This window comes from Artemia sp. Qi Xiang Cuo, chromosome 9 (assembly GCF_049724085.1).
Source record: "Artemia sp. Qi Xiang Cuo chromosome 9, ASM4972408v1, whole genome shotgun sequence".
NCBI lineage: Eukaryota > Metazoa > Arthropoda > Branchiopoda > Anostraca > Artemiidae > Artemia > Artemia sp. Qi Xiang Cuo.
In genome coordinates, this window is record NC_142802.1 from 24,804,884 (window position 1) to 24,824,710 (window position 19,827).

General features: G+C 35.7%; 1 protein-coding gene across 1 annotated transcript in view; it reads left to right on the forward strand.

Annotated features, from left to right (window-relative positions):
* Positions 1–19,827, forward strand: part of LOC148948481 (uncharacterized) — a 168,301-nt gene that overhangs the window by 62,091 nt on the left and 86,383 nt on the right. The window contains exons 3-4 of the mRNA XM_089094940.1: positions 144–326; positions 16,754–16,949. Of these exons, the coding sequence (XP_088951066.1) occupies positions 16,766–16,949 (184 nt within the window). The 5' untranslated portion in view covers positions 144–326; positions 16,754–16,765. The remainder of the gene's footprint in view (positions 1–143; positions 327–16,753; positions 16,950–19,827) is intronic.

Sequence of the window (19,827 nt, forward strand, 5' to 3'; positions counted from 1 at the left end):
TTGTTCAAAGAACTGTTAAGAGACTTCGTTAAAACTTTAAATTATTAGTTTTATAAGGATTTGTTCCTCATTAAAAAATTACTTCATAAGAAGCTTTAAAGGGTAGTAGCCTAGTGTACTAGTAATGTATGTTCCGTTTTTAGAACGGGTCTCCGTCAATAAAGAATTACGGATCCTTCTGTAAAAGCCATTCCGAAGGACCGAGTCCAAGAATCTCACCTCTGCCATCTAGAAAGGCTACTGCTAGTCAAAGGAGTCAGAGAAACTCTTTGGATAGAGATCAAAGCAAAGCGCCCCAGAGAAGCAGGAATACCTCGCCCTTTTCTGTGAGATACTAGTCTTTCTAGTTAGTACAAAACAAAAAAGCTTATTTAAAATCAATCCACGTGTTATTTTCTTGTGTCATCTTAGAAAACAGTGAGTGACAGTAACTTAACGATAGTAATTTTGGAATAATGCCATCAGGTGATCATATACAGGCAGTAAACTAGAATTTTCTAACTACTTTTACTAGATTTTCATGCTAAAATCAGAAACCTTGATCTCCTTCAACTTGAATATTATTCAATGTTTATTCAAGAAACTTAGAGCAATCAATCCTTTCATTAAATTTATGTTGGAAATGGATTAAGACAAAAGTGTAAGAATACGGATGGCAGAAAGAGTGGGTGATTTTTTGGTAAATCTTTACCAAATCATATTATTGACTTACGAATAAAGTGAATATACCACCCAATGCCTTTTTTTATGCTCTTTCCAAATATAATAATTTTTTTGGTCGGAAATGAATGCTACCCCCACCTCTATATATACCAATTCAGGGTATATATTTGTGCATTAGGGGGGGGGGGGCAAATTTTATTTCTGATGTAAATGGGAGGTAAGTTTAAACTTTGCCCCCACCCCCCTAGTGTGCAAATATATACCCTGAATTGGTATATAGCGGTAAGGGTAAAATTCATTTCCGACAAAAAGGATTATTATATTTGGAAAGAGCATAAAAAAGGTGTCGAGTGGTATATTCACTTTATTCGTAAGTCAATGATATGATTTGGTAAAAATTTACCGTTTTTTTTTGTTTTTGTTTTTTACAGAAACTTGTCATGAGTTACATGTGGTCCTTTGACACTATACTGCCCTTGTCAAAATGCCTGGTTTGTGCATATTGTATTCTAAAAACCTAAAAAAGAACTTCTTGTGACACTCTATACCCTTTTCTCATCAGATGGAGTGGAGATTAGTTAAAGAGTTCATGATAGCGAATTGTTAGGTATAGATTGACCTGCAAAAAAAAAATTGAAATAATATGCACGCACAGCTATAGAATCTTCATTTCATTTTATCTAAAATATCTAGAATTTTTTAAAGTTTAATTATACATATACAAATCACTTGCATGATAATTTTGGGGAAAAAAATACCAAAAGTGGGGGAAGAGCCCCAAAAACTGATCTGATCTCAATAAAATTGCTTAATAAATTTTCTGGATACCCAAGAAACCTATCAAAGGGACTTCAACGTCCCTAGCCACAAAAATACAAAATTTTGTAACACACAAAAGTGTCACGTGTGCATTTTTTTTTTTATAGCAGTGATCGAACCAGTAATAATATAATTTATAGAGATGGCTTATTAGAACGGCTACAACGAGCTTTATTTCCCTTACTAAGAACTGAAAGTGTTTCAAGCGGCAGAAAATTGCCCTTCCTTGCCTCTTTTGCCCTAAAGGCCTAAAACAGCTAAACGAGCCTTAGCCTGACAATTCCAAATTTTTACTTTAGTCCCGAGGTTAACAAGAATTACTCATTTTCAAACAGTTCGTGGTAACTATAAGTAAGGAGCGACTCGGCCCAATAGTAACCGAAACTCTAAAAAAAGAATTTTGATATCAATACATTAAAGAATTGAGTTTTTATGCCGATTCTAAAAATATAAAATTCATCAAGTTTAATTTTACCCATTAAAAGCTAAGAGCCTGAGAAACTTTGTCTGATTTTCAAAAAGGGGGACCCCCAAAACATCAAGGGATTTTAATGAAAATCATACCATCAGATGCAGCATATCAGAACTTCTATCTACATCATCTACTACAGTTTTCAAGCTCCTATCTACAAAAATGTGGAATTTGTATTTTATTGCCAGAAGGAAGACCATGGATGATTGTTTATTTGTTCAGCATATTAGATAACCCTATTGTAGAGATTTCAAGCTCCTATTTAGGAAAATGTAATTTTTTCTTATTTTTTACAAAAACAAAAATTACGGGTGCGTTTTGATTTATCTTTTCTCTCAGGGGTGCACGTTTCGAACTAAGGGTCGTAAAAGATCTGTAGAGGGATTATTCAAATGACAATTAAAAGTTCTAGTGCCATTTTTGAGGGATCAAAAAGATTGGAGGGCAGCTAGCCTCCTTCCCGCACCTTTTTTCCCCAAAGACATCCGATCAAAGTTTTGAGATAGTCAATTTATTCAGCATAGCTGTAACGTCAAATAGGTATGCCTTTAGGGATGACACATCCCCCCACATCCCCTGGGAAAAGGGATTTAAGCTATGGAATTCGCCAATTGGTTACACACAGTATTTGTTATTGGGAAACATAAGGAATTTTTGGGGGGAGAGAATTTTCTGCGGGGGATATTTTCCGAGGGTTAATTTTCCACGGAGGGGAGAAGGATAAAAAAAATTCAATGAAATCAAGGAGTAAATTAAAACTTAAAATGCTCATAAATAATTCCTTATATAAGGGAGGCTGCCCCCTCCTCAATTCCTCGCTCTTTACGCTCAAGTTTGACATTTTGCCCCAATCTTTAAGAACCGCTTCTGAAACGCAAGGGCCATTGAATTGGAATAAAAAGTATTTTTAAGGCACTAGGAAACTAGGCAGCTTCCTCATATACGGAATATTTTCAGTTTGTTTTAGTTTTTAATGTTGCTCCTTACTCTCAGTTGAAATAACAATAAAAGTTCAAAAAAGGGATAAAATCCTTTTTAATAGACAGTGTACAGAAATTCACAAAAAATACCAGATATTTCGGTCACATATACAGTGACCGTCATCAAAGTTTAGTTTCGCTACTGATGACGGTCACTGTATATGTGACCGAAATATCTGGTATTTTTTTGTGAATTTCTATACACTGTCTATTAAAAAGGATTTTATCCTATTTTGAACTTTTATTTTATCGTCATGGAAAGGCAGTGTGGTCTCTGAAATTATCTATCTCAGTCGAAAATTTTATTGTTTATGTACTATATAAAAGGATACATTAACACATATTCGAAGAAAGGTAGGCTCTGACGTAGATCCTGTTGAACCACCTTGAACGCATCGTTGAACTCCGAATCTTGGGAAACTATCCAAACTCTTGCAAATGATTAATTCAAAATGAAATAGTTTCAAATTCCAATGAACATAATTAGCTGCATTAGAAAGGTAAGAAATGGAATACCTTCTTGGAATTTAGATCGCGCAGAAACTATTTTCAAAAAAATTAAATCCTGGGGTCGTTGTTTTTTTGTTTTTTCACTTGGGAGCTAATTTAAAACCGTTAGGAGTAATGCGAGGATATTCTAATATCATATTTTTCGCAGGTGTAGCTACAAATCTTATTTTTAACAGATCACATTAGATTGAATATTAGCAAATGTGGTCCTGCTTGATTTAAGGACTCTATGGTCTCCTAATTATTCTACCACCCCCCTAAAATGGAGGTTTAGAAAGCTGGTCGAATCGATGTTCTTAAAAATATTACAAGAAACCTGATGTCTTTTTGTGGTACAACAGGATGTAAGATTGAAATTACAAATAGTTAATCCAATGAGAAAGATTGGAAAAATATAAAAACTATGATTCTGGAGGCATACTCCCTGAAATATACTGGATCTAACATTAAACATGAACAGATATTAAATAAAAAAACTTAGTTTTGTCAAATTATCTTTTCAATAATCTTCATTATCTTTTCATTATCATTAGCATTATCTTTTCAATAATCTTCCTCGCTTATCTACCATATATCGTACTCATCATCTCCTTTGCTTGTAAATCAAAGCCTCCCATAAATATAAATTGTTCACGAATAATATGGTTAAGCTGACAAGATCGTGCACATATATAAAAAAAAATATATTACAAAAATGAAACGTAGAAGTCAATTAGCTATTTTACAACGAGTTTAATATAAAGTAATACAGCTAGGATAAAAAAAAAAAAAATCAAATTTCACTTTGAAAAACCAGATTCACTCCGCCTAATGGAACAATAGCATCTTCATGTAAATGATTGTTCCTATACTATATTTTAAAATTCAAAACGAGCACCATGAAATTCCATGAAGATATTCATGGTATATTCAAGAAGTAATTTCGGTAGCCTCTAACGGAAGTCGAATTGTGCTTAGGCAACCGGATCATGCAGACCGCTGGAACTAAGGCCGTACCCAGGATTTTTTTTTGCGGAGGGAGTTTTAATAAAAAAAAAATTCGGGGGGGGGGGAGCTACACAAAAAACCCTCAAAAAACACATACAAAATTTGTTTATATCCATTTTTGTTACGTTTTTACGAGTCAGACAAACATTTTGGGGAGGGTTCATACGCCCGTAACTCCCCCTCTGGTTACGGGCTTGGCTGGAACAGTAGTGCCTTTATATTCAAGAAAATTCAAATATTGAAATCCTTTTTAGTTTAGAGCAAACTAGGGTTAATAGGGTATTGTTACAATGTGATTAATAAGTAATACAGAAACAGAAGTCACATTTTGATATGGTAACAAAACTTGGTAACAGTAATATTTTCTTTCGAACTAGCGATTACATTCGTGAAATAGAACGATAATGCCCTCATGTGTGTGAATAATAGGTCTGTTTCAATTTTGGATTGGAGAGGAAAAATGTGTTCTTCGATCCGATAGACCGTCTTTAAAATAATTAAACAAAAAAACAACAAGTTTTTCAACTTAAAGCAAGGAGCAACGTTAAATCTGAAAACGGACATAAATTATTACGTATATGCGGTGGTTCTCCCCCTCGTCAATACCTTGCTCTGTACGCTAAAGCTCGAACTGTGTTCCAATTCTTTAAGAAAGAAGAATTTAAAGCCGTTTAATTAGATTAAATATCTCTATTGAAAGTGCTAAAAAAAACTTTAGCGTAAAGAGTGAGGTATTGACGAGGGGAGAACCCCCTTATATACGTAATAATTTATGTTCTTTTTAGGTTTTAATGTCGTTACTTACGTTCAGTTGTAAAAACGGGTTTTTTATATTTAGTTTCTGATCTTTTTTAAATAATGCTGAGAAACCCGGCACCCCCTTCATGGAAAATTCCTTCCCCCATGAAAAATTCCTCCGTTAAAAGATACTCCCAGGTAACCCCTTCCCCTGACCCCACCAGAAAAAAATCCCCCCTGAAAACGTCTATATGCTTCGCAATTACCGATACTATATGTAAACAATGGGCAAAGTTCGTATCTTGCAGCCTTTCCCCCGGGGACTCTGGGGGATTAAGTCATCCTCAAAGACATAATTATTAGAACTTTCGACTATGCTGAACAAAATGGTTATCTTAAAAATTTTGATCGGGTGACTTTGGGAAAAAATGAGCGTGGGAGGGGGCCTAGTTGCCCTCCAATTTTTTGGGTCACTTAAAATCATCACTAGAACTTTTTATGTTTGTTCGAATGAGTCCTCTCGCGATATTCTAGAATCACTGGGTAGATACGATCACCCCTGGTGAAAAAGAGCAAGAAACAAATAAACACGCATCCGTGACCTTTTTTCCGGCAAAAAAAAAAACAAAAACAAAATTCTACATTTTTGTAGATAGGATCTTGAAACCTCTACAGTAGAGTTCTCTGATACGCTAAATCTGATGTTGTGATTTTCATTTAGATTCTATGACTTTTAGTGGGTGTTTCCCCCTTTCTTTGAAAATAAGATGAATTTCCTCAGGCTTGTAACTTTTGATAAGTATGACTAAACTTGACGGAACTTATATATTTGATTTCAGCATAAAAATCCAACTCTTTTTATGTATCTATTGGTATAAAAAATTAGAGTTTTGGTCACTATTGAGCCGAGTCACTCCTTGCTTACAGTTCGTTACCACGAACTGTTTAAAAACAAAGAAGCTTTCTGCTCACACAGTAGTACAAATATACTGTTGGCATAAGCTTTTAGATGGGTCTACAGGGAAATTTTTTGGGACGAAAAATTTACTCGGCGGACATTAGAGAATTTCAATTTTAGTCGAATATGTCAGCCAAAATTTGCAAAGTGACACCTCTTGGCTGATTTTTGGTCAGGGTTGGCACACACTCAGAGACTTAGATACCATGAAAGTAGAAAAAAACATACTATATTCACTTTAAAATATCGTATAGCGGAATGGATAGTGAATTTGAAGAAAATTGACATTTTACCGCGTATACTTCTCTGCGTTTAAGCAGCTCACCAGTGAAAGTACTACAAATCAATAGTTGCTCCACATTGGGAGCACAGATTTTCCAAGATTTAATGAAACATATGGTATTTTACTTACACAACATTGGAAGGAAATTTGAGATCATTGGTGAAAGGCTAAACCATTTGTAGTAATTAACGATAAGCAAAAAGCAACTCTGCCCAATACTGGGCAAAGCAAAACTGAAAAACTAAAATTTTGAAAACCATCTCAAATTTTTATTTGATGTCAAACATGTAATGGTTATTAACTTTAACATTATTCGTCACAGCCAACTAGGACTACACAATTTCCATAATCTTAGACAAAGGGGGGAAACACCGTCTAATTGGGGGGAACTTGAGAAAAACTGGCAGTTATAGTTGATTGGTAATTTCAGTCAATTCGTATGTAGTCGGAGTTAAAGTTGCGTAGGAATATTGGGAGAGTGATTATCCGAAGAAAAAATTTAAGGTTCGAGTACCCTTTTCAATCAACGAAGTAGATTGTGCCAAGCAAAATGTGGATTTTTTTGTTATTTTGAGCCATAAACCAATAGTATCTGCCCTGGTAGGGGTAAAATCTTATCTAGCGGAAATTATGAGATAGCCAATTACTTTAGGATTATCGCAAATCTATTTATACCTCCTTTTGGTTTCAGAGTCCATACTGCCATGCAGTTGCACAATTTTTCTAAACATAATGTGTAGTCACCATAAAATGAATTGTTATCTAGCGGAAATTGTGAGATTGCCAATTACTTTAGGACTATCGCAAATCTATTTGTATCTCCTTTTGGTTTCGGAGTCCATACCGCCATGCAGTTGCACAATCGCTCTAAACATAATGTGCAGTCACCACAAAATGTAATCTTATCTAGCGGAAATTGTGAGATAGCCAATTACTTTAGGATTATCGCAAATCTATTTATACCTCCTTTTGGTTTCAGACTCCATACCATCATGCAGTTGCACAATCGCTCTAAACATAATGTGCAGTCACCGCACAATGAAATCTTATCTAGCGAAAATTGTGAGATAGCCTATTACTTTAGGACTATCGCAAATCTATTTGTATCTCCTTTTGGTTTCGGAGTCCATACCGCCATGCAGTTGCACAATCGCTCTAAACATAATGTGCAGTCACCACAAAATGTAATCTTATCTAGCGGAAATTGTGAGATAGCCAATTACTTTAGGATTATCGCAAATCTATTTATACCTCCTTTTGGTTTCAGACTCCATATCATCATGCAGTTGCACAATCGCTCTAAACATGATGTACAGTCACCGCACAATGAAATCTTATCTAGCGAAAATTGTGAGATAGCCAATTGCTTTAGGATTATCGCAAATCTATTTATACCTCCTTTTGGTTTCAGAGTCCATACCGCCATGAAGTTGCAAAATCCGTCTAAACATAATGTGCAGTCAATACAAAATGAAATCTTATCTAGCGGAAATTGTGAGATAGCCGATTACTTTAGGATTATTGCAAATCCATTTATACCTCCTTTTGGTTTCAGAATCCATACTGCCATGCAGTTCCACAATCGCTCTAAACATAATGTGCAGTCTCCACAAAATGTAATCTTATCTAGCGGAAATTGTGAGATAGCCAATTACTTTAGGATTATCGCAAATCTATTTATACCTCCTTCTGGTTTCAGAGTCCATACTGCCATGCAGTTGCAAAATCCGTCTAAACATAATGTGCAGTCAGAACAAAATGAAATCTTATCTAGCGGAAATTGTGAGATAGCCAATTACTTTAGGATTATCGCAAATCGATTTATACCTCCTTTTGGTTTCAGAGTCCATACTGCCATGCAATTGCACAATCGCTCTAAACATAATGTGCAGTCACCGCACAAGGAAATCTTATCTAGCGGAAATTGTGAGATAGCCAATTACTTTAGGATTATCGCAAATCTATTTATATCTCCTTTTGGTTTCAGAGTCCATACTGCCATGCAGTTGCAAAATCCGTCTAAATATAATGTGCAGTCAGAACAAAATGAAATCTTATCTAGCAAAAATTGTGAGTTAGCCAATTACTTTAGGATTATCGCAAATCCATTTATACCTCCTTTTGGTTTCAGAGTCCATACCGCCATGCAGTTGCACAATCGCTCTAAACATAATGTGCAGTCACCAAAAAATGAAATCTTATCAATCGAAAATTGTGAGATAGCCAATTACTTTAGGATTATCGCAAATCTATTTATACCTCCTTTCGGTTTCAGAGTCCATACTGCCATGCAGTTGCAAAATCCGTCTAAACATAATGTGCAGTCAGAACAAAATGAAATCTTATCTAGCGGAAATTGTGAGATAGCCAATTACTTTAGGATTATCGCAAATCCATTTATACCTCCTTTTGGTTTCAGAGTCCATACTGCCATGCAGTTGCACAATCGCTCTAAGCATAATGTGCAGTCACCACAAAATGAAATCTTATCAAGCGAAAATTGTGAGATAGCCAATTACTTTAGGATTATCGCAAATCTATTTATACCTCCTTTTGGTTTCAGAGTCCATACTGCCATGCAGTTGCAAAATCCGTCTAAACATAATGTGCAGTCAGAACAAAATGAAATCTTATCTAGCGGAAATTGTGAGATAGCCAATTACTTTAGGATTATCGCAAATCCATTTATACCTCCTTTTGGTTTCAGAGTCCATACTGCCATGCAGTTGCACAATCGCTCTAAACATACTGTGCAGTCACCACAAAATGAAATCTTGTCAAGTGAAAATTGTGAGATAGCAAATTACTTTAGGATTATCGCAAATCCATTTATACCTCCTTTTGGTTTCAGAGTCCATACTGCCATGCAGTTGCACAATCCCTCTAAACATAATGTGCAGTCACCACAAAATGAAATCTTATCAAGCGAAAATTGTGAGATAGCGAAGTACTTTAGGATTATCGCAAATCCATTTATACCTCCTTTTGGTTTCAGAGTCCATACTGCCATGCAGTTGCACAATCGCTCTAAGCATAATGTGCAGTCACCACAAAATGAAATCTTATCAAGCGAAAATTGTGACATAGCCAAATACTTTAGGATTATCGCAAATCTATTTATACCTCCTTTTGGTTTCAGAGTCCGTATTGCCATGCAGTTGCAAAATCCGTCTAAACATAATGTGCAGTCAGAACAAAATGAAATCTTATCTAGCGGAAATTGTGAGATAGCCAATTAATTTAGGATTATCGCAAATCCATTTATACCTCCTTTTGGTTTCAGAGTCCATACTGCCATGCCGTTGCACAATCGCTCTAAACATAATGTGCAGTCACCACAAAATGTAATCTTATCTAGCGGAAATTGTGAGATAGCCAATTACTTTAGGATTATCGCAAATCTATTTATACTTCCTTTTGGTTTCAGACTCCATACCATCATGCAGTTGCACAATCGCTCTAAACATAATGTGCAGTCACCGCACAATGAAATCTTATCTAGCGGAAATTGTGAGATAGCCAATTACTTTAGAATTATCGCAAATCTATTTATACCTCCTTCTGGTTTCAGAGTCCATACTGCCATGCAGTTGCAAAATCCGTCTAAACATAATGTGCAGTCAGAACAAAATGAAATCTTATCTAGCGGAAATTGTGAGATAGCCAATTACCTTAGGATTATCGCACATCCATTTATACCTCCTTTTTTTTCAGAGTCCATACTGCCATGCAGTTGCACAATCGCTCTAAACATAATGTGCAGTCACCACAAAATGAAATCTTACCAAGCAAAAATTGTGAGATAGCCAATTACTTTAGGATTATTGCAAATCTATTTATACCTCCTTTTGGTTTCAGAGTCCATACTGTCATGCAGTTGCACAATCGCTCTAAACATAATGTGCAGTCACCAGAAAATGAAATCTTATCTAGCGAAAACTGTGAGATAGCCAATTACTTTAGGATTATCGCAAATCTATTTATACCTCCTTTTGGTTACAGAGTCCATACTGCCATGCAGTTGCACAATCGCTCTAAACATAATGTGCATTCACCACAAAATGAACAACTATTATAGACCGTTTATATAATACCACTAACGGTTACATAGTATATCATACTTTTTTTCAGCTACTAGAGAGTAACTCAGTGTATCCTTTTATGGGGGAGAGGGGATGCCTTAAAAAATGACCTGAAAAATAATTTTTGGTGATTTCATAACTCCCCAGACAAAAAACGTTTTCAGGGTTTACAGTATTGTGGAAACATTTTTAACCGAAAGCTAAATTTTAGCATAAGAACAGAGATGCTGATAAGGACAGCCACCTCCTCAAACTGAATAACCCTGAATATAGCATTAAAAGGAACCGAAATAAAGTAAACAAAAAACCTACTTTCATTCTGAAGCTCTGCCTTCCTTAAGGATAGTTCTTATTACGCATGTTGCTATATATGCCGCTAAAAGGATACGGTGGGTAGTACACCCTAGAATACTCATTATGAACATCTCCCCAAGAAAAATCCTCAAAGGCAAACGTAAAACCACAGTTTATAGAATTATCCAGTAAGTTTATCGCAGATCATTTCTGGTCTTCATTCTCGGTGCGAACAAAAAGCTCCTCCCACTTATTCATGGATTAGCGGGTTAGTCTGTATGCGTCAATCCATGAGAAATGGTTCGAAATTGTATCATTCATAATTGTGAAAGCAGAAAAAAACTTGGTGAGCCAGCCAAATGGTTTGCAAGTGTCCTATCTCACAGGTATGACTTAATTTATATACAAATTATGACTTAATCTATTATTTACAAACAGTGGACTCAACTGATTGGCCTATGTAGGATTTTATAAAAAAGGGGTGGGGTGTTGATGAAATTTGGGAAAATAAGGAATTTTTCTTCTTCTAATAACTGGTGGAATAGGTGTGATGGTTTCAGGGGCAGACCCAGGATTTTTTTAGGGGGGGGGGTGCAAAATAGGTTGATCGGATAAATTTACGTTAGGAGCAAGTTTAATTAATGCAAACTTGCGTTAATTAGGTAAATTACGCTACTTTAGACTACTATAGGGGGGCACCCCAGTAGTAATCTATATGCTGATTTCAATTACACATGGAATTACACAAGAATATGCAGTACAGTTTCACGTGCACATTGTAAAAAGCGACCAATCCTTTTATACCTATAAAGTGGTCAAACACGTTTTGAAACTATAATTGTTTTTTTTTTAATCGAAAACTAGAAATTGTCAAATTGCGTATTTAGGAATGATTTTGTAGGAAAAGCTGTCTATCACCCATGCATTATCCACTGTTCCATTTCTTTGAAGTATGTGCTATCATGAGTGATTTCTGATTTTTTTGGACAATTGCCTTTAGTCAAGAATAGTTTGTGTTGAATGTGTCGGTAGATAGCATTTGCGAATTGGATCCTATGAAGGGGGAGAAAAAAAAGGGTTTATCATTTACGAATTGGACTATACGAACGATATTAATTGAATAATTAGAAAAAAACAGAGCTAGATAACATTTACGAATTGGAACGTATGAAGGTGGAGAAAAAAAAGGGTATAGCATTTGCGAATTGGTGATTATCAGTTAAGGTAACCCCTCGGGGTTGTTAACTCATAGCTTATTTATTATAAATATTGAAAAATATCAATCAATGGAAATGGTTAATGATGATAAAATGGTGTTATGAGTTGACCTAGCTTTACTTCTTCGATGTGTTCTGTATAATACACAAGTGGCGTTTGAACAGTGTTGTCAATTTAAAATAGAGTTTAACGTTATAGTATACTAAAAAGTTGATACTAAGAGATATGTAGATGGCAAGAAAATAATTTTAATAACAGATAGCTTTACTTTTTCAATGTATTCTGTATAATACATAAGCGGTGGCGTGATGGCAGCAGGGTGTCTTAAAGTACTTATAGTGCTGTACTGTGGGCTGAATTGCTTGCGAAAAAACCCGAATGAATGACTTGAAATTTTTTTTTTAACTAGAAATGGCTGAAAAGCGTTTTGGGGGGATGGGTCGATGACAGAGGGGTGTCTTAGCGTAGTTATAGTGTGATAGTGGGGGCCGAATTGCTTGCGAAAAAACCCGAATGAATGGGTTGAAATAAAATTTTTAACTAGAAATGGCTGAAAAGTGTTTTTGGGGAGATGGGTCTATGACAGAGGGGTGTCTTAGCGTAGTTATAGTGTGATAGTGGGGGGAAAATTGCTAGAAAAAAAACCAAATGAATGAGTTGAAATAACATTTTTAACTAGATATCTCTGAAAAAATATTTTTGGGGGGAGATAGTGCGAGGGCAGACGGCGGTCATAGAGGAGTTATAGTGTGATAGTTTGGGGCCGTATTGCTTACAAAAAAACCCGAGTGGATGACTTGAAAGTACAATTTTGAACGAGAAATGGCTGAAAAGTGTTTTGGGGGAGATGGATTGATGGCAGAAGGATGTCTTAGCGTAGTTATAGTGTGATAGTGGGGGGCAAAGTGCTAGCGAAAAGCCCGAATGAATGAGTTGAAATAACATTTTTAACTAGAAATCTCTGAAAAAATATTTTTGGGGGAGATAGTGCGATGGCAGCCGGCCGTCATAGAGTAGTTATAGTGTGATAGTTTGGGGGCATACTGCTTACAAAAAACCCCGAGTGGATGACTTGAAAATAAAATTTTTAACGAGAAATGGCTGAAAAGTGTTTTGGGGGAGATGGGTTGATGGCAGAAGAATGTCTTAGCGTAGTTATAGTGTGATACTGGGAGACGAATTGCTAGCGAATAACCCAAATGAATGAGTTGAAATAAAATTTTTAACTATAAATGACTGAAACGTGTTTTGGGGGAGATGGGTTGATGAAAGAGGGGTGTCTTAGCGCAGTTATAGTGTGATAGTGGGGGCCGAATTGCTAGCGAAAAATCCAAATGAATGAGTTGAAATAACAGTTTTTTTTCTCTACCTTCATAGGATCCAATTCGCAAATGCTATCTACCGACACATTCATCACAAACTATTCTTGACTAAAGGCAATTGTCCAAAAAAATCAGAAATCACTCTTGATAGCACATACTTCAAAGAAATGGAACAGCGGAAAATGCATGGGTTATAGACAGCTTTTCCTACAAAATCATTCCTAAATACGCAATTTGACAATTTCTAGTTTTCGATTAAAAAAAAACAATTATACTCTCAAAACGTGTTTGACCACTTTATAAGTATAAAAGGATTGGTCGCTTTTTGAAATGTGCACGTGAAACTGTACTGCATATTCTTGTGTAATTCCATGTGTAATTGAAATCAGCATATAGATTACTACTCACCCCTCGCCCCCCCCCTGGATCCGCCACTGGATGGCTTATCATTTTTTTTTCACGTCGCGATGTTTATTTTCTACGATATTTATTTTCTAGATAAGACTACTTTCGTTTTCAATCAATGTTTTCGTATGAAATGGGCAGACCTTTCCTGAACTTAAACAATAAACACCTCTGTTTGAATATCCTTGCACTTTGTGAATTTAGATAGCGATAAGGGTTCCTGATTGAGACCAATTTTAGGACTTGGGCTCTAATTATTGGTTGCTGTGGTAAAAGTTGCCACAATAGCCCTATCCAAGAAAATACCAAACATCTGTTAAGAAGTGTTTTTCGTAAAATTCTTAGTGAATTTTCAGAAAATTGAAGGACATCACACATTTTAGTGGCAGATCCAAAATTTTACGGGGCTTTACGCTAGAAAAGCTCCTATTATAGAATATTCTTCCAGTTTGTATATATACAGTTTATATATATATATATATATATATATATATATATATATATATATATATATATATATATATATATATATATATATATATATATATATATATATATATATATATATATATATATATATATATATATATATATATATATATATATATATATATATATATATATATATATATATATATATATATATATATATATATATATATATATAAATACATATAACAGCAAACAGCTCCTCTTATTTGATCTGCCGTTAGCGGTCCAATTACCCTGGAACACGTATTTTGGCAGAAACTTTCTCAAAAGGCCTTTAAAACCAACTCGAGACTTTCAAACCTACTGGTAATTCCTATAAATATCTGAACTAGTTTATATATATATATATATATATATATATATATATATATATATATATATATATATATATATATATATATATATATATATATATATATATATATATATATATATATATATATATATATATATATATATATATATATATATATATATATATATATATATATATATATATATATATATATATTTATATCGGCGCGTACAAACAGCTCTTCTCATTTGATCTGCCATCAGCGGTCCAACTACCCTGGAACACGTATTTTGGCAGAAACTTTCTCAAAATGCCTTTGCAACCAACTCGAGACTTCGAAACCTACTTGTAATTCCTATAAACATCTGAACTAATTTTATATATTGATACTAATAACATTGCACTACTAATTACCGATTTTCATATTTGTATTGGAATAAATTAATTTAAAATTAGTTTCTTCAAAATTAGTGTTCCAACGTTGAAGCCAAGTTTCGCGTTCAAGAGAAATCTGACTTGTCTACACGTGAAAAGATCTAATGCCTGCCCCTTATGTTTTTACGTTCTTCAGAGCACTTGCACATTGGTCCGGGTTTTTATAATGGGTGAGATAGGGAATGATCATGCTGCTAATTCTATAAACTGTGCGTAAAACTAAGTTCTCGTAGGAGACGATATATCCAATCTATCTGGCTTACTGTTCCACTAGAAACAATCCAATTTACGTCCATGTCCAGGGCTTATTTAATGGATATGGTCATTTAAGATTTAAACACAGTTTAATTTATGTTAGGTAGCGGAAAAACGTTTTTGTGCCTAATTTTCAAACATTATTATATTTTGTGTCACCTCTGGTTGCCAAAGCACCTATTTACATTTTTTTTTCGTGTTTTTCATTCTAACGTCTGGGTTAACGTCTGGGTCTATTTTGTGACTTTCAACACTCCTTTTCTGCATATGTGTCTGTTTCTTTGTCTTTTTTAATGCATTAATATTTCCTGTACAGATGTTTTGATTATCTGTTCATATTAAGTCATTTGAGCTATGCTGCTGGTGACATTGGTGTTATTAGACGTGTTGAGCATCTGTTTTGTCTTGCTGAAAATATTATCAAACCTTAACAACTCTAGGGGTAAATATATTCACGAAACTCATTTAGGTTTACGGTGCTATGCTAGCCTCAGGTGGCTTTGGGTGGCACTGAGACTTTAAGCGTGTAGTAGAAACGTGGAATAGTCTCTGCCTGGCAATAAAGGGTACAGGGTCTAATCCCAGCTCCTGTAATGTCGACAAAAAGAGGACCTGTCGGTTAATTATAGTCCCAAAAAACACGTGAGGATACTGGATGAGATGCTCACTTTCTGTCCTACTATGTTTTGCATGCTATGCATGTATTCTAACGTCACTGTAATTCTCTATAATCCATATCGTGATGATGTAATTTCACCTTGGCCCAGTTGTCACTGGTTTGTGTATATTTGAAGATGTGTTATATACTGTTTTTACATCATAACTTACATGTATAGTATAAAGTACTATTTTATATTTTCATCTGGCCTTTCTTCTTTATCCATCTTTTTCACTGTTGTATTTGACGGGTTATCATCAGATTCAATTCAATATAAATGAAAAAAATATGTTCAACGAGGAGCTTTTACTTGGCTACGCTTACACTCCCAATTCCTTCCTAGAATGTTGATTTTGTGAAGAAATTCATTAATTTGATTCTTTTTCCCTTAATTAATTAACCACACTTCCTGACAACAAAGGTTTCTGAGTTGGCCCTACGGCAGAGGGAGATCACACCATGGCTGCGTATCTCCACATAAAAATTAATCTAGTGGCCCATTACAACACTCATTAATTTGATATTCTTATTGTATTCAAATCCAAATAGAAGAAAAGGCAGAAGAAAATTATCTAGACTTCCTCAACTTATCATGCCACTAGCATTTTCGTGCGACTAATCAACTGTGAAACCTTGCGGTGATTAAATCCCCAGCAGATACTGAATCACGACTTTTGGTATCGTTATTATTCTTAAACAAGCTTTTTATGGACAATGAAAACTACAATACTGTCAAATTATCTAATTTTTTGAAACAAAATGAGACATTTGTTCATCTCGATTATTGGTGTACATATATGTTTGTGCAAGTACGGTTGCGTTTTTCTGAGTATTTTATATTTCTGAGACAGCTAGAAGACCCCAAGAGTATAATATTTATTTTTCAGTCTCAAACTGGCATGGAACTAAGTTCTGGCAAATCCGAATACAACGTAAAATTTGGTTGGCCACCAGGTGGCCAGAGCTGTCAAAGAAGTGAGCAGATCAAACCAATTGAAGCGTTGTCCAAGCTAAATAATTCAACTGAGGGTCAAAAATCTTCAACCATGAACGCGTTGTACCCAGCTCAGACTAAAACAGCAAGTAAGTATAGCAGTCAGACAAGCTGTACAAAAATATAAAGTCCAGTAAAGCGAAATAATTCTATCGAGATACATTTCTAAGACAAGTACTTTTATTTCTCTTCTTTAACAGAAATTTTGCAACGACTAGAAGTCAACAAAAAATTCCTCACAAATACTTGTTTGCACAATAGCCTGGAAAATTAAATTAATCAAGCCATGGGTGCACACTTGAATTAATTAAAGGGATTTGGATGGAGGAGCAAAACCAGAAGGAAGTGCATGAACATTAGCTTTCAGTGCATGAAAAATAGCTAAATAAAATCTAAAAGAGTTTTTAGAGCCAATTTTCATCGCTATTAAGATAAAGCAGGATAAGTATTTTCGTTATAATTAAAGACAGATAAAAAAAAAACAATAAAATAAACTGACTCACCTAAATACCAATTAAAATTATAAAACGTAAATACACAAGTAGCAGGGAGAGTCCCATTAAGCAAACCAGTTACAAAGGTCAAAGTGGAAATTAGCCGAAATATATTGATATATATATCATTCATGATTTGTTATTAAAAAATTAAACGCTGCAGACTTCAACTGTAAAGCCATTTACAGCCTATAAGCATTGCTTTCAAATACATACCATACTTTGGTTACAAGTTAATATTTAGTTGCTTGACCTTTTGGGGACAAAAACCCATTAAGCATAAGTTGCTTGGCTTTTAATTGCTTATGGTCAACTACAACAATGCCGTCACCAAACAGCACTCAAAGCATGCTAAGCAAAAACAGTGGCAACATACTCGTGGCTCTTACTATTGTCCTTTTTTGTTTGACTGGGGTTTGAACCTGAACAAGCACATCCTCAATTCTAATTTTTGACTGGCTCAAGTCTTCGTAGTTTACTTTTTTTTTATTACCAAATAGTGGACAGCAGGCTCAGATTGTCTATCCTGTACAAATATTTGACAAATTTTTCATTCGCTACCCTTTTGAAGCAGTTCAACTTGGAGAATTTCAGGGACGAGATTTTAGACGAGAGACTAAGCACAGATGCACTGTCGCCATAATTCATTCATAATTCATTAAGAACGAGACAAGAGAGTCTGTATAAGGAATAAAACCAACAATAGTAATCCTCAACGGATTTGCATGGGTTGTTATTACGAAGCGTTTAAGTTCACCTTGAGACAGATTTTTGAACATACAGCCAAGCATCAACAAATCACCATCGCTGTCTTCATTGACTTCATGAGGGCCTTCGATTCAGTCATCCGGGAAGGAATTTGCATGGCAATGGAAGAGGACTGTGTCCCACCTAAGATCATACGACTCATTCAGGCTTACTATCAACACACACGAGCCTGCATCCAGGTCAACGGAGAACTTTTTCCGCTATTTGACATCGACTTCAGTGTGAGGCAAGGCTGTGTACTCTCTCCCGAACTATTCAATTTTGTCGTCGATTGGGTAAAGAAAAAACAATGCTAAACTTCGAAGGAGTCGAGGTTAGACCTGATTTCAGTATCACCGACCTGAATTATGCCGATGATGTTGCTCTTCTTGGAAAATCCGTTGGCGAAGCCGAGAAAATGCTTCTGAAAATCTCCGAAGCTGCTGCCCCAGTGGGGCTCAAGATTAATATTGACAAGACTAAAGCTATTCCTACTGTACCAGATATAAACTCTAACCCTGTAACCCTTAACCAAAGGCAGATTGAATTTGTTAATAAATTCAAGTATCTCAGATCATACATTAACATTAACGGCGGATGTAGCGAAGAAATCTAATACTTGATTGCATCAGCTTCTGCTGTCTTTGCAAATCTGTGGAAGCCGCTATGGAAAAGGAAGGTAATCCACCGGAAAAAAAATTCTTATTTACGATGCACTTGTCCGATCAGTTCTACTGTACGGCTGTGAGACGTGGCCCTTAAAAGTCACCGAGGCAAACGCCCTCAACACTTTTGAATACAGATGCCTGAGGAGCATATTGGGGTTACGACTCAGCGACCGAATCCCAAATACGATCATCCGCCAAAGATGTGACTAAAAGTACGACATCAAATCTATCATTCAACGCCGCCGCCTGTCCTGGTTCGGCAATGTTTGCCGAAGACCAGCCAAGACTTTCACAACTCAAAGCCTACGCTGGAAACCAGTGCATAATTGGCGTTGATGACACGCAGGACAAGCCGAACCTTAACCTAACACTGTCAAATTTTACATCACGCAAATTGTTGATTTCTGGTGGCATGGTCGGAAAAGGGTTTCTTCATGGCCTGTAATAATTACCACATGAAACTAAGAACGTAATCTGTGATTCAACAGTCTGCCAGATCCTGTCGCCAGGGAGAGCTACATAGCTTGTGTCCTGATCCAACTCTTCTTGTAAAATCCGTTGGCGAAGCCCAGGAAATGCTTCTGAAAGTCTCCGAAGTTGCTGCCCCAGTGGGGCTCAAGATTAATATTGACAAGACTAAAGCTATCTCTAATGCCCCGGATATAAACTTTACCCCTATAGCCCTTAACCATACGCAGATTCAAGTTGTCAATAAATTCAAGTATCTCGGATCATGCATTAACATACAATGCCGCATTGCATCAGCTTCCGCTCTCTTTGCACAGCTGTGGAAGCCGCTATGGAAAAGGAAGGAAATCCACCGGAAAACAAACATTCTTATTTACGATGCCCTTGTCCGATCAGTTTTACTCTACAGCTGTGAGACGTGGCCCTTAAAAGTCATTGAGGCATACACCCTCAACACTTTTGAACAAAGATGCCTGAGGAGCATATTGGGGTTACGACTCAGCGACCGAATCCCAAATACGATCATCCGTCAACGATGTGACCAGAAGTATGACATCAAATCCTTCATTCAACGCCGCCGTCTGTCCTGG